This window comes from Mesocricetus auratus, unplaced genomic scaffold, assembly GCF_017639785.1.
Source record: "Mesocricetus auratus isolate SY011 unplaced genomic scaffold, BCM_Maur_2.0 Super-Scaffold_15014, whole genome shotgun sequence".
NCBI classification, from domain to species: domain Eukaryota; kingdom Metazoa; phylum Chordata; class Mammalia; order Rodentia; family Cricetidae; genus Mesocricetus; species Mesocricetus auratus.
Genome location: NW_024429186.1, coordinates 45,686,389 through 45,711,266, shown reverse-complemented (window position 1 = coordinate 45,711,266; position 24,878 = coordinate 45,686,389). Strand labels below are relative to the sequence as shown.

Genomic DNA, 24,878 nt, shown 5'->3' with positions numbered 1-24,878 from the left:
AGGCTCTCACTCTTGTCTGGTAACTCATGTCTAAGAATGAAGTGTGAAGGCGCCTTCTAGTGTCCCGAGGGCAGCAGTCTTGGCTTGAAATGCACCTTCCCTGTGCCTGATGAATAGTTGTGTGCCACTGGCCTGCTACTGCTCTGACCAGACTTTCGCCTTTCTCCACAGGTCTCTCCTTGGACTTTCTACAGCTATGAAACCTACATAGTGGGTGCCATGATGCTTCTCCTGTTGGCCATATGAGGATGAGGAGAAGTTGGCTTTGGAGTGCTGGGAGCCTGAGCAATTGCTAAGCACTCCGTGCGCCCAGCCTGCCCACAGGAGAGCCCACAACACAATGAACAAACTGACCTTCCATAACAACAGAGTCATGCAGGACCGTCGCAGCGTGTGCATTTTCCTTCCCAATGATGAGTCCCTGAACATCATCATAAATGTGAGTAGGTCAACTCTAGGACTATTTCAGTGTGTTGGTCCCTGCCAGACCACGTCCATGTTAGGTAGTTTAGGATGAACTTATTTAGTACTTTTTCAATTGAATTAATTTATTGGGTTTCTGTTTCCTTATCTTTCTGTGCGTTCAGCCTTGAATACATTTGGGATCCTTTGGAATGCCTTCCACACTTCCACTCCGGTCTAAGGACTGCTCCTGATACTGCTGGGCAACAGTACCCACTAAGATCCAACCAACAGACTCAGTTTCTTCTTTGAATTCCTCTGCTCTAGTTTCCATATTAGAAAGGGTTCATACTGATATTTCCACCACACGGAAGCCTCTTTCTTAGCTAAAAATTAATGTAACAAGATGGAAACCGAAGACTCTGTAGATAGAGGAAGGAAAAACAAATCTGAACATTTTTTTGAGCCTTGGTTATTGTCACCCATGTACATAAAATGGTAGCCATTGCTAAGTCTGTCACATGCATATTGACTGGTTTAGTCAGTCAGCCTAGGCAATGTTCATGGTGAGCTGAAGGGCTGTGGGTAGGCAGTCCGCCTAGGCAATGTCCAGGGTGAGCTAAAGGGCTGTGGGTGAGCTGAGATGTTGCCTCTGACTCTTAAGTCAGAATCAGATACTTAGATTACCAGGACATTGAGGACTGGGATCCTGTTTTTATTTTTTTTCCCCTTTTAACAGTTAAAATTACAATTTACACACTGCAAAGCATAGAAATCTTTCTAAGTGTACAGCCCAGTGCATATACTGTTAGTATACACACCCATGTAGCCATTGTCCAGCTTAAGAAACTAATTTCTGTCTCCTCAGAAAGATCCTGTGTGACGCTTTCCTTGTCAGTACTCCATTGTCTTCAGCTCCTGTCATTCAAATGATGTGATACATTCTTCTTGTCTCAAATGCTTTTCACTCAACATTTGGCCCATGAAATTGACACAACAGTAATTGTTTCCACTAGAAGATAATATTTCACCAGTATGGTCATGCCCCATTTAGTTATGCATTCACTGTTGTTGATGGCTACTGTGTCATTTGAAATTCCAGACAAATAATAATAAAACTGCTATGAGCATTTGGACGGTGGGGGTAAACCTACAATCCCAGACACACATTTATCAGAGTAGATATGTGAATCATGGAGCACCTCAGCGAATACCCGTGCTGGAAACTGCCAGGCAGGTTCATGGTAATCAGTTTGGTCCTGTCGATCTTTTGTTTTGTTTTGTTTTTGAGACAGGGCCTCACCAAGTAGGCCAAGTTGGCCTGAAAATTGCTGTGTGGACCAGGATGGCCTTGATCTCACAGAAATCTGCCTACCTCTGCCTTCCAAGTGCTAGGACTAAAGGCATGCGCCACACGCAGACTGTCAGCTTGCATATTGCTTCTTTGACTTAACTGCATTCTAATGGAACTGAGGAAATCTTGTCTCAATTGTTACCCTTTGAATTCATTTTCTACTTATATGCTAGTATAGTTTTAATAATAATTTCTGTCTAACGGAATAAATAGTTAAGCAGAACAGATAAGATTTAAACAACCTCATTAAAAGTTGAGACTGCAGCAAGGTTCTGCTTGTAACCATAGACATCTTGGTTTTATTGGAGCAGCCAACAATTTCTTGATTACTTATGTCACCTGGTTTCTGCTCGTATGCATTTTGGGAGCGTCTCACCTGCCTCCCACGTGGGTTTTACTGTCTTCCGGGCAGTGTCCAGTGACGGGCTATGCTCCTGATTAGGAGCTTGAAATTGGTTTTGGTTGTGCAGAGTGACAGCACTTGAATTTTAAAATATAATGAAACTTGGAAACTTTTCATTGTCGGTATCAGCAACATAAATTGAAATGAAAGTAGAATTCTGTCATATCCGCGGGTCTTCTGCGTGAAATCTCATTCATTCATATATATAAAATATGTCCTAAATTTTTTAAGTGCATGCAGTCCAGGACACATAGCATAAGCATTGAGGAAACTCCTTCTGCTTTTTTTCTGTCACTTTACCCAGTGACACTTGTATGCGTGTTGATAGTGTGTGGCATGTACCAGATGGGGAAAGTCATAATGGATCTGTCATCATGAGGACCACTAAGAGGTTGCTACAGTTTCTAAAAGAATTCCTTGGTACTGGAGTCTCAACTGAGGGAAGTAATTTTGGAGAATAGCCTGAAAGGCTCTAGGCAGGGTCATGGCATGTTTCATGGTGTCATTCCTAGCATTTTTAAAATGCTCTTCCTACAGTCAACCTTCATATTTTTTTCTTTTGTCTAAGTACAGTCTGATAGAATTAAGCAAAAATTGTCTTAATCCAGGGCTGTGGGTTAGTTTTCCCACATATATGCTGCCATGTAGGTCAATGGCTTTAAAACTTGACTGTCTACTAGAATTATTGGGGGAGGGGCTCTTTGGGCTTCACCCATGGAGATGCTGATGTAGGTCTAGGGCAGGACATAGGAATTTTGCTAAGTCAAAATTCCTCATCAGGGACCAGAGAGCCATGAATGAAATCCTGAGGCAGACAGGAGAGCCTGTGGCCCAACCCCACTCTCAAGAGCCCTGCTCACTTACTGGTCTTTGGGCCTGTGACTGAGACCGTTGACATCAGGGACATGGTCTGAACTGTCTACTCCGTGACTGACTTTCTTGCAGCCTTGGGCATGCTTCTTAAGTCTGCTGTTCCTTACTTGGTTTGTTTTCCTCATATATGAAGAGGGGCTATTCTACGCCTCATACGGGAACATGGCAAGGATTTAAAGACTCTCCATGCATAAAGCACTTTGTGCTGTCTGTCCTTGGAGTTGCTCGAGAAGTCGGTCTTTATGGAGTAGCGTTTCTCTTGTCTAGTCCCTTGTTCCGTTTGTGTGTTTCGTTAGGGTGAGCTGCTACTGAAGGCACAACGGAGAGTCTGGGTGCCACGCAGGCCCAGAAGATCTCTCACTCCAGAGAACACAGGTCCTCTGCCATGTCCGGGCTCCTCTCCAGAAAGCCTGGAACCTCAGGAAGGATGGGGTTAAGTCTCCTGGAGGCTTCCCCACTGCTAGAAAAACAATCCAGAGCTGCCCAGAACCTCCTTCCCCACAACTGAGAAGGGTGATGTTGCAGAACCTATAGGAGGTAGCGAATTAATTGTAACAAAAAATGTTTATTGGTGGCGTACTCCCTCCCCAAGCAGTGGGGATGTGGCTCATATACTGTTTTCTTAGGAAGTTCCTCCCTCACCCCTTGCAGGTATAGTTGACTTCATATTGGCTTTCTGCGTGTGGAATCAATTTAATGTTTTAATCTTTTTGAAACACTATGAATTGTATTAGTAGGGGCTCTTTTAAATTAGTCTTAATCGTCAAACAAATATAAAATATAGAAACTTAGAAAATAAAATTCTAGTGAATGTAAGAGGCAGAAAGTTTTCAGAGTGGCAGAAATCACAGAGCCAAGAGCTTGCAACGCCCTTCTGTGGCAAAGGGAAGTCCTTTCCTTCCAGGGAGTGTTTCAAACACCCTTGCACAGTAGTGAGGACCATTTCAAAGTTCCACACAGAGGGTATTTCTAGATAAAGCCCACACTGTTGAGAATGTAGTGTTTTCTAAAGTTCCCATTGCCCCTGAAGATGAGAGGAATTAGGAAATTTCACAATAAACCATGTGGCCTTAAAGACTCCACTCTGCAAATACCCAACGCTGGAGATTGTTTTCACAGCAGGTAACACTTTCAAGCCACATCCTTATTTAATTATAGTTTTTAAACAAGAACACTATACTTACTTGATGATTGTTAAAGAGCTTTAGCAGAAGGCTCCAGATACTTGATTTAAGTAGCGGAACAGTAATAATTAGCTGGGATGCCTGGAAGAGAGGCACGGCCTTATTTAGTCAAGAGTCACCACATATTTTATTTTATAAACATTTAGTTTGGAATTTGGAATTCAGCTCCTTGTTGCATTTCATCCTGGCTGCTCCATATCTGCCAAGCCAACTAAAATTTAAACACAGTCAAGCTAAGGTTTAAAAGTGCCCCAGAGCAGTGTGACGTTTTAAGTAAGTCTCAAGTTCATGGAACTTAGCTCAATGTAAGAGTGGTCTGTGAATGTGATCCTTTCTCCTCTTGGCTATCAGTCTGTTTAAGCTTATTTGTAACAGTATAGCTATGACATGAAATACAAATCCAGTGTTTACAGCGAGTGTTAGAAATAAATAGAACTTCTCTAGGACACAAGCTGTTGAAACAAAGTAGCACAGAGGGGGTTGATGGGTAGTGATTTCCCAGCGGCCAGTGGGTCTTCCCAGTGTGGAGGTGAGCTTACATCAATCCATTGTTATGGAATTGCTGGATGACCGGACTAGAGAGAAGCTCAGCAGCTAGATGCACTGGCTGCTCTTCCAGAGGACCCACGGGAGAGCTCATCAGGTCCAGGAGATCCGATGCTCTTTTGTGGCTTCTGAGGGCACTTCATGCATGTATGCACCAACATGCATTCAGGCAAAGCACCCACACACATAGAATAGACGTTTACAATATGGCTGCAAGGCACATGTAAACTAGAGTGTCCTGGGGTAACTGAGGGAGAGGTCTCTAGTAGAGGTTCTGGAACCTCACTGGGAATCAGATCCTGAATGTAAACTGACCTGCCTGTGACAGTTCATCTTTATTGTCACTGTAACAGGATCTAGAGTCACTCGGAAACTTTGAAACGTGCCTGTGAGGGATTATCTAGATTAGGCTAATTGACACAGGAAGACACATCCTAAATGTGAGTGGGATCCCAGACTGAGTAAAACTGACAAAGTGAGCAGCAGCGTTCATACTCTGCTGACTGTGGGCGCCACATAATCCAGCCTCAAGCTCTTGCACACCAACCCCACCGCCCTCCCCCCTTCCACAACAATGGAATCTATGTCCTTGCACTGTAAGCCAGAACGAGCCCTTCCTCCTCAACTGCTTATTGTCAAGTGTTTGTCATGGCAACAAGAAGTAACTAATAGCCACCACAGCTTTCTTCAGCTCCTGCCTGGCAGAACTAAACAGGTCCCTCTGGCCTTCAGTGTCTTCCGCCCTTTCCAGTGGGATTTTGCATGTTTTCATTTTTTTCATTTTAGTTAGTGCTGTATAAAAATATGATAAAATCATTCTCAGAGTTAATTGTAATCACTAAAATTACAATTGGTGCCATCATTGACCGTGTGCAGATAAAAATGACAAAGGTTAGCCAGGCGTTGGTGGCCCACGCCTTTAATCTCAGCACTCGAGGCAGAGGCAGGCGGATCTCTGTGAGTTCAAGACCAGCCTGGTCTACAAGAGCTAGTTCCTGGACAGCCTCCAAAGCCACAGAGAGACCAAAAAAAAAAAAAATGACAAAGGTTGTGTTGCACATGTTTTAACAGGTCCGTAACTTGGAATACATGTAAGTTTTGAAGGTCTGCCTTTGTCGCCACTGGCTTGTGTGAGGGAGCAGTTTTGTTTTCTACATCTATGAGCTGAAGCGAGTGAGCTGGGTGGTCTCGTGGATAGTGCTGGTTGCAAGGAGGCAGACTCTGAAGACTCACTTTACTCCCACCTGAAGTTTCCTTTATAATTGAGACAGCATCAAAACTGTATCTGGGGGCTAGGGATTCGGCTCAAAGGGTAAAAGTGCTTGTGTGCAAACTTGAGGACCTGAGTTCAAGTCCCCAGAACCCATTACAAGCCCCACACAGCAGCACACACATCTGTTCCAGTGTTTCTGCAGGGAGGGGGGAGGTGGAGACGTCCATAGAAAGGACTCTGTCACACAAGGTGGGAAGGGAGGGCTGACGCCCAAGGTTGTCCTTTCTCATATATGCACAAATGCAAAGGCATGTAGACAGACAGACAGACAGACACACACACACACACACCAAGTGATGTCTTCTCAATAATAGCCCATCTCCAGAATGTTAGTATGATGGGGAAGAACAAGAAATAGCAGTAAGTGATTGATGGAAGTGAGTAAAACCTGGGCAGTCTGTCATTGTGCAGTAGGTGAGTATTGTGCTTTAAGAAGAAAACTTTCCTTGAACAAAGATGCCCTAAGGAACCGTTTCTTGTGAGAACACACACAAATGGCTGATGGGTATCCACAGCCGTGCTCAGCCACAGTAAGCGTCAAGAAAACAGAGATTAGAGCAACAGCAAGCACTGCCTTACAGCTGTAAACATGGCTGTCACCAAACAGAGAAGTTGACCAAGTCCCAAGGACATGGAGAAGAGGAACACTTGTCATCTGTGCCCAGGATGTAAAGCAATGTGGCCCATGTGGCAAACAGCATGCGACTGTAGCATGAGTATGCGACCTCGGAGGTCCGCTCCGGGTATCCAGAGGAAAGGAAACCACTGTGGTGACGCACACCTGCACTCTCACAGCCTTGTGCACAGCGGTCAGTGGTGCCACTGATGGCTGTCCACACAGGCTAGAGTAATAAGCCACACCAAAGGGACTGTGTGTTTGCAACACTGGGCAAATCTGGAGAGCATTGTACTAAAGGTTATAAGCTAGGAACAGACTACGTGGTCTCATTTGTGTGGAATCCAAAAAAGGCTACCCCATAAAAGCAGAGTACAAGGTAGCTTACTCGGGGCCTGAGTAGGCAGGGCAGAGAGATGCTAGCCAAAGGATTCCAAGTTTCAGCTACAGGAAGAGTGAATTCAGGAAGCCTATGTAGAATGGCAGCTATAACTAGTCATGTACTGGATAGAGCAGATATTAGGTGTTCTTACCACACACAAAAATAATGTGTGTGTGAGGCAATGCATTGGTTAATCCATTCTGTAGGGTATACATATGCCAAAGCATTGAACGCTGTGTAAAAACATATCCAATAAGAGAAAAATGTTAAAATTGCCAAATAAATAAATGCCTTTAGTGGAGTGAGCTCTTCTAAATGACCTTCTGAAGGCCCATTTTTCATGCAGGATCTGAGAACCTGATCCATGTGCCATTAGATTTATGAGTCTTGTGCAAGGTTGTATTAGTACTCTTTAGCATGCTATAAATATTGATAGTGAGATAATCATTGAAGCACAGCCATGGGTTGCAGTGATAAGCGAGAGGCAGGTTGCTGATGGGAGCATGTCCTGAGAAGATGCATAACGTGCATATTTACCAAGTTGTAAAGTTGCCGATTGTGGCTCACTGTGTAGGCTAAATTTAATTGTCTCAAGTATATTGTTTTCCTCCTACAGGTTAAAATTCTGTGTCACCAGTTGCTGGTCCAGGTGTGTGACCTGCTCAGGTTAAAGGATTGTCACCTGTTTGGTCTCAGTGTTATACAAAGTAAGTCTCAGTCCGTTCCCTGGTATGTTCAGCCAACTATAACTAAGGAAATGACATTTTAAAGCCTAAAGCCACCATGCTGTGTAAACTGAATGTCAAATGCCCATCAACTAATCTTCATTCTTAGTCTAGTATTTATTTTCCAATACCAACATGATGATGTATATTTAGATTTAGTATTTTATTATATTTATTACATTTTGAACTTAATACTGATTCCTTCTTAGGAATCCAGATATTTATGTATCACCTCCCTTTTTTGTTTTAGTGAACCAAGTTTGATTTTTGTTTTGTTATGTTTTCTTGTGCATAGAGACCAGCTGTATCTGGGAGGAAAGTAGATGTTTTTGTCATTTATCATTACAATCTGTGATACTATTAAGTGATAATGGCTTGTGACTTTACAAAAACCTTGAGCATAGTAAAGCTACCTTTCTTCTGTTTAGATTCTCTTCTGGTTAGCAGTATTACAGTGATGTATTCATTGAATTTTATTTTCTGTTTTTCTTAATGCACTTCTCTTTTTTTTCTGGTTAGGCTGTGTGACTTTGAAATGCAATAATTTTCTTTCTCGGTTATATGCAAGAAGGACTTCAGACATGTTGTCATCTCATGTCCCTTACTTAACACTAGACTCGTGGGACTACCTGCATCATTTGATAAAGGCTGTCTTGTGTCAATTTGTATCTGGAAATTTCTCTGCATTCGTTTTCTAAATCCCAGAGTCTTTTAGCATCTCTGCTCATCTTTTTCAATGAGATTTACTTGATTTAATTATGCTTTCTATGTTTATGTGGCTAAGCTTTTACTTGAATGGGTTTAAATCTAAAGGATTACAATTGTTTGAGAATCTGGTTTGTGCGGTGAATGTTTCCATCTGCCAAGTTAAAAAATGTGTTATGGTCAACAGATAAAGCCAGTTCCCTTTCCTCCAAAATGGGAGCTGTGTTCAGTTGTCTAGAAACATGGCACAGAGAAACACAGGGTCCTGTGAATCAGCCATTTGCTCCCTGCTTTGTTTCTGTAGTAGTCAGTGCAATGAAAACTGCATTTGTACAGACCCCTGTCATCATTCAAGGAAGGTCTAACCAGTGGTTCTCAGCCTTCCTAGTGTTGCAACACTTTAATGCAGTTCCTCACGTTGTGGTGACCCCAATCATAAAATTATTTGGTTGCTACTTCATAACTGTAATTTTGCTATTGTTAAGAATCTAATGTAAACATCTGTGTTTTCTGATGGTTTTAGGTGACCCCTGTGAAAGGATCATTAGACTCTCAAAGGGGTTGTAATCCATGGGTTGAGAACCACTGCTCTAAGACTCCATGTGACTCTTACTGTGGTCCCCTGAAAGCTAATTCTTCCTTTGCACCTGTAGCCAGACTGTTGATCTCTGTGGTTCAACAAGTCAGTCCAAGAAAACCAGTTCATAGCTCCCTTTAGTTTCCGAGCGGAGCTTTGAGATGCTCTGTAAAAGAGAGTTCAGTGTGGTGAAGGAGCATTAGAACAGCACTCAGTCCTGCTTCCAGTCAAGTTGTTTCCCGTCAGCTAGAAACTGCTGTCCACACCAGCTTTGCAAGACAGATGTGTGCTTGAGAGTTTGTCTCACAGGTTTTGTTTTGTTGGTGTACTTGTGGAGTCCCAGCACAGTTGAGCAGGAAGCATAGAGAATTCCAAAATGCCATGCACATGCAGGCACAGCTTCCCCACTGTCTGCTCCAATACTGGTGGAGCCCATGTAGTAATCAGTGAGCCTACACTGATACTTTAGTGAACTTGGGTTCTCTCCTGGTGGTCACTCAAAGCTTTGGACAGATGTATGGCATATGTCCACCATCAGTATGTACAGGATGGCTTTACTGTCCTGAAGCCACTCACACCATTTTAGATTCTCAATTCAAATTTTCCTTGTCGGTTGAATGGTTGGAAAGAATGTAATTCTCCAGTGCTTCAAAGATTGACATTTTAAAATCTAGCTATTCTAACACTCTTCTCAAAAACCATCTAAAACACCAGGAATCTTAATGTCATCCAAATTCTGCAACTTTTGTTTTAAAATGATTCCGAACTTCCGGCCATGTAAGAAGACAATAAGGATTTCCTCAGGTGTTATTGCCGGAGCACATGTCTTCCTCCATCTGTGATCTGCCTGCCTGTTTCCTGTCTCTCCAAACTTGAGGGAAATTTCTTAGAGACAAGCAACATCTCTTACATAACCATGGTGGAGACTTCATTATCAGGAAGTCTGCACTCTAATGCCAAGTAGTCTTTAGTTCTGCCAAGGAGCCTGGAAATGCCCATCATAGTCAGTGATATCCTGGCTCAGGTCTGTTTTTCAGCCATTCCGTCACCCCTCCTTGTGATCTTTGCTTCTTTTTTTTAAAGAAGAGTCAAGTGTGTGTAATGTCTTTTAATTTGGATTTGGTTTATGTTTCCTCATGATTAATTCAGATTATGCATAATTTGGGTGGGGATATCAGATAAATGATAATGAGCCCTTCTCAGTATATAGTATCATGAGACATATAGTTATTTATGCCTTTATAGTGATGTTAGCTTTTGGCAAAAGGTTCTCTGCACACATTCTTTGATTTTCATGAGTTCATATTAACACTTCTAATTATGATCTAGTTCCATGAGATTTGTTTTACCCCCTCTTCTTTCAATTATTTGCAACTTCTTTCTTCAATGGTGAGAAACCTGGTGCATTCACTCAGGTATTTAGGAGTGTGTTACAAAGGATGTTACAGATTCTAGGACAAGGTATGGGAAGTGGGCACAGATTGCCTGCTCTCATTGGGCCTACCAGTTCAGATACCCAGAGTTCTTAAGCCAGACATCTCTGGACACACTGTTGAGTGATAGACACATAAAAGTAATTGTAAAATATGCATGTGCTCAGGAACTCACAGAGACTGTGGCAGCATACACAGAGTCTAAGCACATGTGTGCCAGCCCTGAGAGGGGACATAGTTCCCATCCCTAACCAAGCACATGTGTGCCAGCCCTGAGAGGGGACATAGTTCCCATCCCTAACCAAGAAGCAATCTCTTCATTAACAACCATTCGCAAAGGAAGAACTAGTCTTCTCCTATGGCATTTCACTGGGGATACAAATCACACTTAAGGGTAGACCCCATGCCCAACAGTAGATGGCTAACACAAAAGGAACTCAATGGTATTTTTGCAGACAATTTGTCTCATTGCTTTGTTTGGGCATTTTTTGTTTGTTTGTTAATCTTAACTGGTCTTTTACTTGTATATAGTCTCTGATTTTGTGTTTTTATGAGTTTTATCTGTGTCTGTGTTTCTTGTTTTTTTTTTCTTTGTTTTTTAAAATATTTTGGTTTGTTTTATTTGCATGCTTGTTTTCTAAAAAGAGAAGGCATGGAATTAAATGGGAGGAGAGGTGTGGAGGATGTGGAAGGAGGGGGGAGAGAGGAAACCATGACCTGAATATGTTGTATGAAAGAGATTATTTTCAATAAGAAGTAGCATGAAAATATGCATGTGCTACTCGAGCGGCCTCACATGGGTCATCATTTTGCTGCTCCTGACAGGAGTTCCACCCATGCACAGATCAGTCATGTTCAGTCAGTAGAAATGAGAGGCGGGGCCACAGCCTTCACTGACCTGCTTCTAGGGTTAAGTGGAACCTCCCTGTATTTCCTTTGGGATGTCTTGTCCCTTTCATATTAAGAGGACTGAAGAGCCCATTTATAGCCTGATGGGGAAGTCCTGTGTATGTCAATAAAGCACTGTTGGCCAATAGGGAAGCAAGATAGGTGGGACTAGGAGTCCAGGAGGACTCTGGAAAGGAGAAACACAGAGAGTCACAATGTAGCTGCCATGGGGGTAAGAAGTCCAGACCCTTTCTCCAGTAAGAGAAATACTTAGGTTAACAATTATGGAGTAAATACTTAAGTCAGAGATAGCCAGTAAGAAATCAAGCAAACGGCCAACAGCTTCATAATTAATACAGCGTCTTGTGTGATATCTGGGGACTACAACGTGGCAGAGGCCAGGTGACTGGTGGGGAAAAACCAAAGAGACTGGCAAGGAAAAGGCTTCACTCAACAATAACCAGAGTAGCATTACTTTCCCAGTGGCATCTTCCAGTCAAACCCAGTCAGCGTTGATCTAAAGAAAGGCTCGCTGTGGAGTAGCTCATGTCTTCCTGGAAGGAGTGCGGTGCATGTCCCTTCCTTGTGAAAATTGTTATGGAACATCAGGAGAGGCTGCCTTTAGTGATGGAGGAGAAAAATCGCTGGGGCAGGGGAGGGAGGGGCGTAAGAAAGACTTTGTAGAAGATCGGAATGGAATGCTAAGGGTGTCTTTATGAAGTAGATCTTTGTTAAAAGAAAAATTCTCTTGAGGAAAAGTGGAAAAGTTTGTATTTTGGCCAGCTTGTTTTTTTAATGCTCTACTCATTTCTCATACATTCCAGTGGACACATTTTCTGTCCACTTTAAGAGCAAGTCACCCTCTTGAGGCATTGTTTAGTGATCTCTTGTTTTTTGCAGACTTTTCTGATAGGATAGATCTCCAAGGCTGAGCCAGTAATGGTTTGTCATTCTGGCAAGCTGTGCTGTAGGGTGGAAACACAGAGAATGGGTGTTTTTAAAGCCAGCTCCTCGAGAAGCAGGTGTCACGTCCACAGCTGGAAGTGAGCTACCATCACTGTTCAGTGTCACACAGAGGACTGAATGGTGCTGATGCTGGACCAGTGTTTTGCACCTATGAGAAGAGTCTTCTGAACACTAAACCAAAGTCTGTTTTCTAAGGTGCATGTCCATGGGAGTGGGTGCCCGGTGGTGTCTTAAAGGTCCTGGAAGCTAAGTCCACATGGGAAGTAGAAGCCACAGGTCTAAGCATTGCACACTTTAGACCCCTGAGATCTGTGTTGCAGAAGTAAAAGCTCATAACCTCATTAATGTCTAGCTAGTACACCTTGGATTTTTTCCATGTCTTGACTTTTCCTGACTCACACTGCATTCACAGATCATGAGGCTATGCTTTTGAATTTCCGCTTTGAAAATTATTTTTCTTTGAATCAGATCTTTTCTCTTTAGCATCTTGTCTTTTTTTGTTTAATGTGCAGATAATGAACACGTATATATGGAATTGTCACAAAAGCTTTATAAGTATTGTCCAAAAGAATGGAAAAAAGAGGCCAGCAAGGTACGACAATACGAAGTTACTTGGGTGAGATTGCATTTATGCACAAAATTCTTTTCTTTAAAAATGTTTATTTTAGCTGTCACATTAGGAGAAAAATCATGAGCAATAACTTCTCCTGTGGAGAGTGAAAAAAGGAGATGAATTATGAGTGCTGAAATGTCTTGTGGCTCGGGTGTGAATAGCTGACAGCATAAACCAATAGGTAATAATGTCTCAGTAATAATGGGTAATGCTCAGAAGTGAGAAGCATGGGAAAGTTGTTTGCTTTTTTCCTGTGACAGTGTTGTCAAAACTTGTAGGAGTTTTTAGTAATTTTAAATTTGCTTTTTCACAGTTCTTGCCTTTGAGCCTTTGTTATTTTATTGTGCTGGCATCTTTATGTAGTAAACATCAGTTCCATTTGAGTGGGGAAGTGGGCACAGGGGCCTTGTATAGTTCCCCCATCACCCTGGTGAGTCAGGAATGAAATCACACTTCTAATCCCAGATTCTCCCTTAGCCGTGCAGGATTCTTGGGCGACACTGGAAGGCAACTTCAAAGCCAACCACAGAGTAAAGCACTCCAACGTTTAAGTAAACAAGCAGTGTATTAGAATGTGGTGTGTGGAATGCTAAGGAAACAAGAGAGCATTTGTAATAGGGAGCAAATGGTCACCACAGGGGACAAAGCTGGGCCAGGAGCCGAATCTCAGCTAGAAATTTCCATGGCATTTATTTTTATCTTCCCTTATGTTCCCATTGGCATCACAGCGAATGAGAATCCAGAGAGGGAGGACGCCCTGCTTTGCTTTGTAACTTTGTGGTTGGATGTGGACCTGGTGTCCACATGTGACAACTGTGCCTACTACAAGCCCCACGTTCCAAGCAGATAAAGCCTCTCTGTGTTTGGAAATGTGCTTTGCATGTGACTTAGTGTGTGATTGCCTTTGAAGCCTGTGCTGGAAGTAACTAAACAAAGCTCACTGCGCTTGTTTCCATCTTAGGGTATCGACCAGTTTGGGCCTCCCATGATCATCCATTTCCGGGTGCAGTACTATGTGGAGAATGGAAAACTGATCAGGTATGAAGACAAAGAACCCATGAGCCTAAGCATTGGTTTCCTCCATAACACTTTTTTCTGACACACACCAAATCTATCGAGATGTTCATTGCTTTCTTCTGCCTGTGGAATATAAACTATAACAGCAGCAGTTTTTTTGTTTGTTTGTTTGCTTGCTTGTTTTTGCACATTCTTAGTGCCTAAAACACAGAGGCACATTTTTTTACTGAATAAGCATGTCTTGGGTAAATAAATCATTGACTAAAGGTGAAAATATTAATGTCACTGGCTAACATTTTCATCCACAGTCCCCAAGCCTTCTTGTCACAGTTGTAAAAAGAGATTCCATAAATATGATTATATTCCTTTGTTTGGTTTGTTTTATTCTTTCAAGACAGAGTTTTTCTGTGTAGACCAGGCTGACCTTGCACTCTGTGATCATCCTGCCTCTGCTCCCGAAGTGCTGGGATTAAAGGTATGAGCCATCACCAACTGGCAATTATATTCTTTTCCAGGCAGGACAGGGCCACAAACTCATAAGCCACCAATTTTTACGTCAGCTTGGTTTTCTCTTGACACACTTAGTCAGTAGTATCAAAACTAAGATTTGAACTTCCTGTGGAAACCACGGGTACTCGCTGAGGGGGCAGGGAACAGTTTCTTCTTCTTGGAGATGGATGTGTGCTCAGCACCATGATGTGAATCAGAATTAACTGGTTTTGAATCTCTTTCTTTGGTGTGGGATTCAATGCTAGAGAACAGGAAGAGATCACATTCTTGGCTGACAGAAGCTACAGGAAATATGAGCTTGTTTCCCTTTACTTTTAAACTTTGAGGGAAAAAAAAGATGCTGGGCCAATATTATGCGAAAAATCAGTACTAGCTATTTTCTGTTATTACCATATGTGAAGTAAGAGTAAGAAGTACTAGTACATACATAGGTACTATCCCTAAAGGCTAAAAGAGTAAGAAGTACTAGTACATACATAGGTACTATCCCTAAAGGCTAAAAACTTCATTAGTTAGCTTCAGTTTGTATGAAGTGCTCACCCACTTTACCTGGTAATATGGAATGCCCTGTAAGGAAGGAAAATTTATTACTTGGCCTCTAATATACGCTATAGGACTAATGAATGTTAGCCCTTTATTCCTGCTAACCCCAAAGATGGGAGAGAAAAGACCACCAGCCCAAATCATCATGGCCAAATTAGGAAGCTCCTAAAATAAAGACAGGGTTACAAGGTAGGCATAACAAGGTATTCATAACAACACAAGTAATAAGTGGTCATATAAACTTTTGCAGCAAAGGTAGGGTTGCAAAATGGTTATAAACAACTTTTTGAAACAAAAACAGGATGCCCATTCTTGGATCAGGCAGTATATTTTACCATTTGTAGTTAAGGTTACAGGTGGGGCATAGCCCACCCAATCTCTGAGAAATAGAGGTTTAATCATAAACAGGAGTAAACCTAGTTTGTCCTTGCTATAAGATGGTTTTTAAGCCCAAGATGGAGGCAGGCTGGTTTCTTTCCACCCCGCAATAGCTTGTCAGTATTATAAAAGGTATCACTGAAAAGTGCCCTGTCCGTAGGAAAGGAATTACATAGCTGCTTATTTTTAAGCTCTTCATTCTTAGCCTTGGTCTTGGTTAAAATAGACCATTATGTTTCTATTATCTACTGATGAGCTATGACCTCAGGTAAACAGTCTGAAGCAGCGAGGCCAGTGACCTCGCCTACAATGTGCACGCCTGCGATCGATTTCCTTAGCTGTAAAGCTATCCTATTTGCCCACGAAGATTTCTTTAGAGTTGACTAGATGTCCTGTGACCCACATACCCCTGCCACCACTGCTGCCATCACTTCCTAGCCAGCTGCTGGGTGGAGGCTAAATTTATCTCTGGCTGGAGTGGATTTCAGAGCATGCACTCTTAGTATTTCTTTTGTGGGCAGCATCGTGGTTGTCTTGACATGTGCCTGAGGGAACACTCCACAAGACAGCATCCTCCTCCTGTAAGACAAGGTGGGTTCAAGGAAAGCTCTTGGTCATCTGTCCCTAGCAACAGAACAGTAACAAACCACTAGTGTGTGCTGGTCTCCTCCGAGCATTCTAAAGTACTTTAGAGCATTTGTAACGCACTGTGGAGAGGAGCAGTACAAGGAACATCAAACAGGCCGTTCCCATGTGTGGTATGCACAACACTGTGCACGGGGAGAAAAGAAGTTACACAGACTGCTAGCGCCGAGCTTCTGGCATGTGCGTTCCGCATTCTGTGACATACTTGCCTTGTTGAAGTGGAATTCCTCAGACCTCCCTTTCTTTGAATAAAATCAAGGGCTGTGAACCTTAGGGTGTGTTTTTGGCGCCTGGACCTTCCGACCCCTGTAGCCCTCCTGAGGTGGTGATATGGTCCCAACTTGGGTCTTCCCCCTGGGTGGAGCGGGCACAGGGAGCAGAAGCCAAGGGCCTCTTCTGCCAGCAAATGCAGAGTGTGATTTGGGTTCTGTTGACATGTGCCAGTACCATCCCACCCTAACGTGGCTGCTGTTTTCCTGTGTCTTCCTAGTGACCGCGTCGCGAGGTACTATTATTACTGGCACCTGAAGAAACAAGTGCTGCACTCGCAGTGTGTGCTCAGAGAGGAGGCCTACTTCCTGCTGGCCGCCTTTGCACTGCAGGCCGATCTTGGGAACTTCAAAAGGAATAAGCACTGCGGAAAGTACTTTGAGCCAGAGGCTTACTTCCCGGCGTGGGTAGGTGCCGTCTAGGTTCTCCATCCTGTTTGTTCAGATGGACAGCGTTAAGAGATGAGCCTGCATGTTCTGGGGACAGGGAAACCATTCCCAATGCCCAAGTACAGAACGGGAGCTTGGCACACTGCGTGTCTTTGCTCGTCTACTCGTAGCTGAGGAGGCTCACCGCCCATCCTAGATGTCGAGGACATAAGTGTCTGCAGTCCCCTGCTGGGATGCATGCACATGGCAGTGACACTCATAATCCTCCTGGTGAGATGCAGGAGGACGAAAATGACTGCCTCTCAAGAGATGAGGTCATTCACAGTTTTCATGGGCTGAGAAAACAACTTTTGGCTCTGACCTCTGTGTCCTTCCTTGCCTGGAGAGGAGCCACCTGCTTGTGTCGGTGAGCAGAAAGATGTAGGTCAGCATGCTAGGGCTGTCATTCTTCCTACAGGTGACTCTGTCCCTCTCTTCTGTGTCCTCCTCTCTGGCTCAGGCTCACTCTCCTGCGATAGATACATGTTCTCAGGACACTGGGTCACCTGCGCCCACAGAGCAGAGTCACCTGGCTTGCTTCCCATCTCAGGAAAGCTTGAAAAGTCAAAGATAGGCCAAGTGTGTTTGATTTTTCTGCCTTTTTCCCTCCCGTGTGCATTCTGCCTGCCTGCCTCCCCTCACGCACATGCTGCCCTTTCCATTGCCTGGGTTAGTAGACACCTGTCTCTTTTTGCTGAGTTTTTCTGCTACACTTGGCACTTGGCCATTTACACCAAGGAGATTTCATCCCGATGGCTGCCTTCCATGACCATCTCCACAATACACACGTGACTCCTAAATGTGTTACACGGTACAGTAACATAACTGTGCAATCCTATGTACCGCAAACTCAGAGCACCCGGAATCACATTACTCTTCCCCCCATCTCCACAGAAGAAGCCTTACCTTCATATTCCTGGTATCAGAGTGCTGGGCATGGCCATCGGCCCAGTTGCCCAAACCCTGGCTGGCATCACGTGAGCTCTGCTTGGCACTCTGCCTCCTCCCTTCCTGCCCTGTTTAGTCCCGAATTTTGTCACTGTTGGTTTCCTTTCATGCCCACTGCACCCCGTCCCTTCAGCGGTCCCTCCATTTGAGCCCCTGAGTGTTCCAGTTGCTGTGGTGTGAAGTCCTGGTGTGAAACTCCAGGATCTGGTCCACTGCCCCTGCTGTCATCAGACACTCAAGCTTGGTCATTCAATCAGAGCTTCCATAGTGTGCCATAGCCTCAGTGGCCAAGGTACCAGTTTTCCCCTCCTTGAGGTCATCCAGGTACCCACTTGAGTGTCCTTACAAATGTGTCCACATGTGTTTGGGGCCTGGAAAGACAAGCTTGGTGTGTTGATGGAGGTGATCTCCATGCAGAAGGAGCCAGAGAGCAGAGGCTGTGACTCCAGCAAAACTTGATAATGGCCCTATCATTTCCCTTTTTACCTTTTTGTTTTGTATTGTTTTGAGACAGAGTTTCTCTATGTAGCCCTGACTGCCCTGCAACTCTCTCTCTCTGTAGACCAGGCTGGCCTCAGATCCACCTTCCTCTGCCTTCCAATTGCTGGGATTAAAGGTGTGCCATATATAATTCTTTGAGATAGTTGAAGTAAGAAACAAATGCCATATCTGAAAAGCCATGTCGAAACTAAAAACTCAACAGAGTTTTCACTCTCCCTGTTTGAAACCCTTCCTTCTGCTCATGTTGCTGCTACATTTTCATCTTTTCAAATCCTTGTAAAATCTGTAACACAAATAATAAAATCCCAGAGACAGATACTGGGGTTCAAGCTTCAAGCTGAAGACCAGAGAAACAAAGCAACTGGTCACCAGCTCTTACCTCTGCCTCAAGCTGAAAGGGCTTTCCTCTCCTCAGCATGACTGGAGAATATGTCTCATGAGCCCCTTTGGTTCTTCCTTTTATGCCTCCCCAGTGTTGGGATTAAGGGCATGTGACCCCAAGTGCTGAGATCACCTTTGTGTGAGCTGTTTCTCTTTTAGACTGGGTCAGTTTCATGTAGCTCAGTGTGGCCTTGAACTACCAGAAATTCATCTGCTTGTCTCTTGAGTCCTGGAATTAAAGATGTGTGCCACCACCCCCTGGCTCTATGGCTAGCTAATAGGACTGCTGTGATTAAAGATGTGTATCGCCACTGCCTGGCTCTATGACTTGTGGCAAGCTTTGCTTTCTGCATCCTCAGGCAAGCTTTAATAAATCATAAGTAATGTATCACCACAGAAATCAGCAAGGGCATTCTCAGCTCATCTTAGCCTGCAGCTCCTGGGTACTGTGTGTCTTTGACACTTTATAGCTCAGGTGACACCGTCTGACCTAAGCGCCAGCAAGTCACAATGAACATTCGGTTGAAACATGCATTTTCAAGTAGAATTCCTGGTCTCTCATGTGAAAACCAAAAGTGTTCCAAAGAATCCTGCCTGCTGCTTTACCTTCCCCAGATGAACATTTATAGTAGTCTCATGTTCTGTGAGTGGAAGCCAAAGCCTGCAGATGTTCTGACGTCAGTGATTTTTATAGTACCCATCATTTTGGGAGTATAATCCATGAAGTGTGTGAAAGTTACACCAGTTTGTGTGGAATTTTTTTCCCCACTCTGGTGGCTTTTCAAACCAAGAGAATGTTTTCCCATTGAGGTTTTTCTTCTTCTACCAATGGACTTACAATTCATAATGTTAGCTGATCCACCCAGTAGCAGGACAAGATAGTGAAAATGGGATAAAATTAGAATTTTCTGTTGGAAATTAGCCAACGTATGTGGCCTGTTTTAGCTTCTCATCCTTTTGTCATTGGGGGGGGCGGTGTTCCAACAGGTTGTTTCCAAGAGGGGGAAGGAGTACATCCTGAAGCACATTCCAAACATGCACAAAGACCAGTTTGCACTGACGGCCTCTGAGGCGCATCTGAAGTACATCAAAGAGGCTGTCCGACTGGATGACGTTGCCATCCATTACTACAGGCTATACAAGGTAGGAGAGCCCTAGGCCCGGCCCCTGGGATATGCTCCTTCCTGAACAGGACTTCAACTCACCTGAGAACTGCCATGGAAAGAGCTTCTCTTGGCTTGCCCTTGGTTTCCACGAGTCAGACAGGGTGGCCATCGTGATCTAGCCTAGAGGCAGGATGGGGAGCGTACTTTAAATGCTTGTAACAGTGCAGTAACACACGGTTACAGATCATGACTCTGGCTCCCCTGTACCTATGCTGTAGTTCTCTTTCTGCTTCAAAGAGTAGCCCTTGCAACCCATTTGGTGACTATTATTTTAGTATTCCTCCGGCGAAGCCCTGCCCTCATTCATCCTTTAATGACAGGAGTGTTTCCACAGCAACCAGTGCAGACAGAACACAGCATTCATTTCTTCCTTCAGACCCCACCACTCTGTAAGAAGTGCTCATTTTATAGGTCAGGAAACTTGAGGCTTAAGGAAGTTAAATAATTCACTAAGGTTGCAAAACCAAGCGGCAGACTGTGGGTTCAGCCAGGCTCCTGGATGACAAAGTCTGTGTGTAAGTCAAGCTCCATTCCACTCGGGCGCCCTTATTCTCTTTTGCAGCCCGTGTGTCCCCAGCTCTATTTTTCCATCCTGAAATGGGCCACACATTCACAGATCACTGTGGGCTGATGCTCTGCACTCACTATGCTTCCGAATCTTCTCGCTGTCTCTTCCCTGCTCCCCCACCTTCCCTATCTTTACCAGTGCTATTCCTTGACTAGAACTGTATTCTCCTAAGTACTCAAGGTATTACCTCAAACCCAGTAGGTGGAGTTGTTGAAACATGGTCAGTGGGTCTTAACTGTGAGATTGAATCCCAGTTTGACTCTGTACTGTGAGACCCTAGGCAAGCATTTAACATCTCTGTACTTCTGATGTCCCATAGCTTAAAGGACACTAGAACCTTCCGCTCCCTTAGAACTGCAGCCTAAAGGAATTGATGAGGGAACCATGTTAAAATAGTACCTATCACATGTCAAACATGATGTTCGGTGAGCTATCTCATTGATGTGTTTACCATCTCTATCATACCCTTTGTGACGATATTAGGGTAACTGGGTCTGTGGGGGAGTGGGTGTTTGAGCATATTACTGGGTAGTTTTCCCAGCTGGTTCCAAAACTCAACATAATCTCCCTCCCTTGCTCTGGATCTCGTAGTTAATACCTCACCATCCTAGGAAGGCATATGGAGTTCCTTAAAATCTGTCTAAATTCCTAAAGGGCTGACTCACTTTTCCTTGGAGGTACCTCCTCCCCCCCCATTTGTTTTTTGTTTGTTTGGTTGGTTGGGTTTTGGGGGGGTGGTTTGTTTGTTTTTTGAGACATGGTTTCTCTGTGTTGCTTTGGAGCCTGTCCTGGAACTCGCTCTGTAGACCAGGCTAGCTTCGAACTCACAGAGATCTGCCTGCCTCTGCCTCCGAGGACTGGGATTAAAGGCTAGAGGTACCTTCTTGACACCTCATTTTGCATGAGAAAATTCCAGTAAGTGGCATTTGGAACAATCTGTTCATATCTTGAAGTGCATTAGAAATATAAATGATACATTGGACAGACTGTGGCCTTGGAATGAGCTATCAGTTAGAGGCCCTGGGGATCCTGGGCAGCTGTCCTGGTCACAGGCCATCTGTTGAGTAAGAATGACACTGTGCCCTGTGAAGGCCAGAGGGATCATTCAGTAAGAGGCCTGAAATAGCAAGGCAGGACACCTGTGACCTTAACAAGTGTTGAGAAAGTGACCCTTGCTTTTTGTTTTATTTGCTGGGGAAGCCTGCTAGTTTAAAGAATCCCGATAAATTAGTCTTTCAGTAAAGTTGATGTATACAACTTAATGTTTTGGCAGGGGTTGGGCAAGGGGTGTAATTTGCTTAGTGTATGGTTCTGCGTTGTGTAGAAAATGTTTTGTTAGCCAGCGGTGGTGGCACACGCCTTTAATCCCAGCACTCGGGAGGCAGAGGCAGGCGGATCTCTGTGAGTTCAAGACCAGCCTGGTCTGTAAGAGCTAGCTCCAGGACAGCCTCCAAAGCCACAGAGAAACCCTGTCTCGGAAAAACAATGCTTTGTCTGCTTTGCAAAGACATTTGACAGAAAGCTGTCCTTGACAGAGAGCTATGGTGAACACCTCCTGTTTGGAGAATCAAGGGGCAGCTTATGAAAGGGAACAGGCAGAGCAGACAGCATTCAGGAAGAAACAGCTTTCGTGGCTGCTTTCTCCGTACACTCCCGGGCATGTACACAGCCTTGCTTGGGAGCCAGTCTTATTTGAGAAAGCAGGGCACAGCCTGGGAGGGAGCTGACCTGAGACTACTGTGTGCTGATGGAACGGCCTTGTTGAACCTGACACTGCATGTTCCTTTCTTGACATAAAAATGGATTAGCTGGGAAGAAATAATCCAAGTTAGTAACAAGCCAGTTTCTTCTCTATATTCCAAGCAAGAATGTGTTTTCTAATGTTTCTTGTGTTACTTAGAAAAATGGCCTTAAACCTGATAAAGATCCTAGGGGCTGGGGAGGTGGCTTAGTGGTTTGGAGCACTAATTGCTCTTTAAGATGTTAGATGCCTACCACCCACATAGTGGCTCACAACCATCATAACTCCAGTTCCAGAGCATCCAACACCCTCTTTCAGATTCCGCCAGCCCTAGGTACATATGTGGTTGGTGCACAATACCCATGTGTAAAGAGAAGCCTTTTTCTTTGTGAGAAGCCTTCCCGCCAGCCTGGTTCTAGAGCCGCATCAGTCCCAAATAAACACACAGGAGGCTATATTAATTATGAAGCTGTTGGCCTTGCTTGTTTCTTACTGGCTAGCTCTGACTTAAGTAATTACCCCATAATTGTTAATCTAAGTATGTCTCTTACCGGAGAGGTTTCCAGGCTTCCTACCCCATGGTGTTACATCTCGACTCCCCTGTGTTTCTCCTTCCCAGAGTCCTCCTGGACCCCTAGTCCCACCTATCTAGATTCCTATTGGCTCAACAGTGCTTTATTGACATAAGACTTCCCCAACACCCATGCATATAAAATAAATCAAAAATGTTTTCAATTTAAATATCTGACAATATTCATTTATTGTTTTGAGATATCTTGTAAAGAAAATGTTTAGTAGTAACTTTTAAAGCTTCATGCCTTACTCATTACTTGTAAGTCCTTAAAGATTTGCCCAATCTGAGCACATTTTTAATTCTAGCATTCTTTTTTTTTAAATAATAATTAGGAAGAAGGGAGGAAGAGAAGAAGAAAGGATGGAAGAAAGAAACTTTAGTGCTTTTTTTTTAAGATTTATTTATTTATCACATATACAGTGTTCTGTCTACATGCCAGAAGAGGTTACCAGACTGAATTGTAGATGGTTGTGAGCCACCATGTGGTTTCTAGGAATTGAACTCAGGACCCCTGGAAGAGCAGTCAGTGCTCTTAACCTCTGAGCCATCTCTGCAGCCCAATTCTAGCATTCTTTTGCTGATGGTTAAAATAGCTTAAGTTTAACAGTTTGTATACTTACACACGTAGTAGAATGTGTATCCTATCAGCAGACATTTGCAGATGAGCAGTGGAAATCTTCTGCTGGAAAGCCCTAAATGCTTGGTCACTTATGTCTGCTCTCAGCTGCAGGGTAGGGAGCTAGGGGAGTTACCCGATTGGAACTGTAACCCTGTCAGACATGTTGTACTGTAACTAGACTGTGGGATTCTAACATCCACACAGTTAGTAAGCACAAGGTGGAAAGTGAAAACGGTCAAAGGGTGGGAAGGCAGCAAGAGATGCCTTGTGCTGGAGTTCTCGCGACACAGTCCTCAGAATAGTCTCAGAAGTGGGTGTGGGCTAGTCAGAAATGAAGAGTATAATTGCTTGAGTAAATACTTGAGATTTTCTTAAGTCTCGCAGGAAACCAAGGATGTGAAAGGATTTGAGCAGTTATTTTAAGTTCAAAAAACAAAACAAAGCAAAAAGAACTCTTCTAATTCTGAAATGTGTCTTTTTGTTTCTTCATTGCTCAGTTGTTTATTATACAAGAAAAAATGGTTTTTCATAAAATTTTATTCCTTCAGGATAAAAGGGAAGTTGAAGCTTCACTGACTCTGGGATTGACCATGCGGGGAATACAGATTTTTCAGGTTTGTAAACGGGAGGGGTGCATCAAATGGTATTGAGCAGGTCTCACTACAGAGAATGTTGTGTGACCCTGCCATAGGCTCGGTCCTCACTTCCTGTTTGTCAGCACAGGGATGGGTGATGTACATCATGGATGGAGTGACTCGACCTGCCTTGACAATAGTCAGTCATCCTTAGCAGAGAATGCAGGGCAGAAGATCAACCCAGTCCCGGCACTCCAGAGCCTCACTGTCCAAACGTTGCCCTTGGGTCTCATGGGTGATCGGGGTTCTCCTCTCCTACCATAGAAAGCTCCTACCCAATGCTTCTGTGTCCGTTACAGTTTTCTGATGTCCCATAAGCGGGTGGGGGACTGTCTCCCTCCTGCAGGTAGGACAGTGTTATCCTTTAGCCTTATACCAGGGACTGGAAGGAAGTAGCTCTCTTAGAAATGGCTTATCTTTGATCCAGGCAAAAGGCCCAATTATGGAAGCCTCAGTTCCTTGATTGCCGAGTGTCTGGGAGTGTTTTGAACTTCCTGTTTAAATTCAGGGATAGACCAAAGGGAAGGTTGCCTTTGGAGGGGCAGCGAATGCAGTCCACAGGAACTGTGGGGTTTTATTTATAATCTTAATTACTGTCTGCCCTTCTCCAATAAGGGTTGAAGACTCTTTCAGATTTTAATTACTAAATCTTAGTTTATTATGAGATAAGTCAAGACAGTTTTAGGATATCTGTGCGTTTCCTCTTAACTCCTATATTCTTTCCACAGAATCTAGAAGAAGAGAAACAGTTGCTGTATGATTTCCCCTGGACAAATGTTGGAAAGTTGGTGTTTGTGGTAAGTATAAAGTAACTAAGAAAAGAGGGTGGGGAGGAGAAAAGAAGTCTTGTAGGCTGTTTTTGATAATTAGGGGGGATTTCATTTTGAAAAATTTGTGTCCAAGAGCAAAAGTAGTCAGGTTTTTTTGAGTGGAGTTGGAGCTGGTTGGTTGTTTTGTTTTCTTTTTAAATCAAAGCTAGGACTGGGTGAAATGACTCAGCACGGAGGGCTTGCA

The 24,878-nt window shown here is 43.8% G+C and overlaps 1 protein-coding gene across 2 annotated transcripts in view; it reads left to right on the top strand.

The window, feature by feature from the left end:
• Frmd6 (FERM domain containing 6) overlaps nt 1–24,878 on the top strand; it is a 73,587-nt gene that overhangs the window by 33,718 nt on the left and 14,991 nt on the right. The window contains exons 2-9 of one of the 2 annotated variants that reach the window (XM_005072782.4): nt 172–439; nt 7,650–7,740; nt 12,840–12,943; nt 13,902–13,978; nt 16,524–16,710; nt 19,549–19,704; nt 23,778–23,843; nt 24,593–24,661. In XM_005072782.4, the coding sequence (XP_005072839.1) occupies nt 341–439; nt 7,650–7,740; nt 12,840–12,943; nt 13,902–13,978; nt 16,524–16,710; nt 19,549–19,704; nt 23,778–23,843; nt 24,593–24,661 (849 nt within the window). In that variant the 5' untranslated portion in view covers nt 172–340. The remainder of the gene's footprint in view (nt 1–171; nt 440–7,649; nt 7,741–12,839; nt 12,944–13,901; nt 13,979–16,523; nt 16,711–19,548; nt 19,705–23,777; nt 23,844–24,592; nt 24,662–24,878) is intronic. The other variant, XM_005072783.4, reaches the window with a different exon arrangement.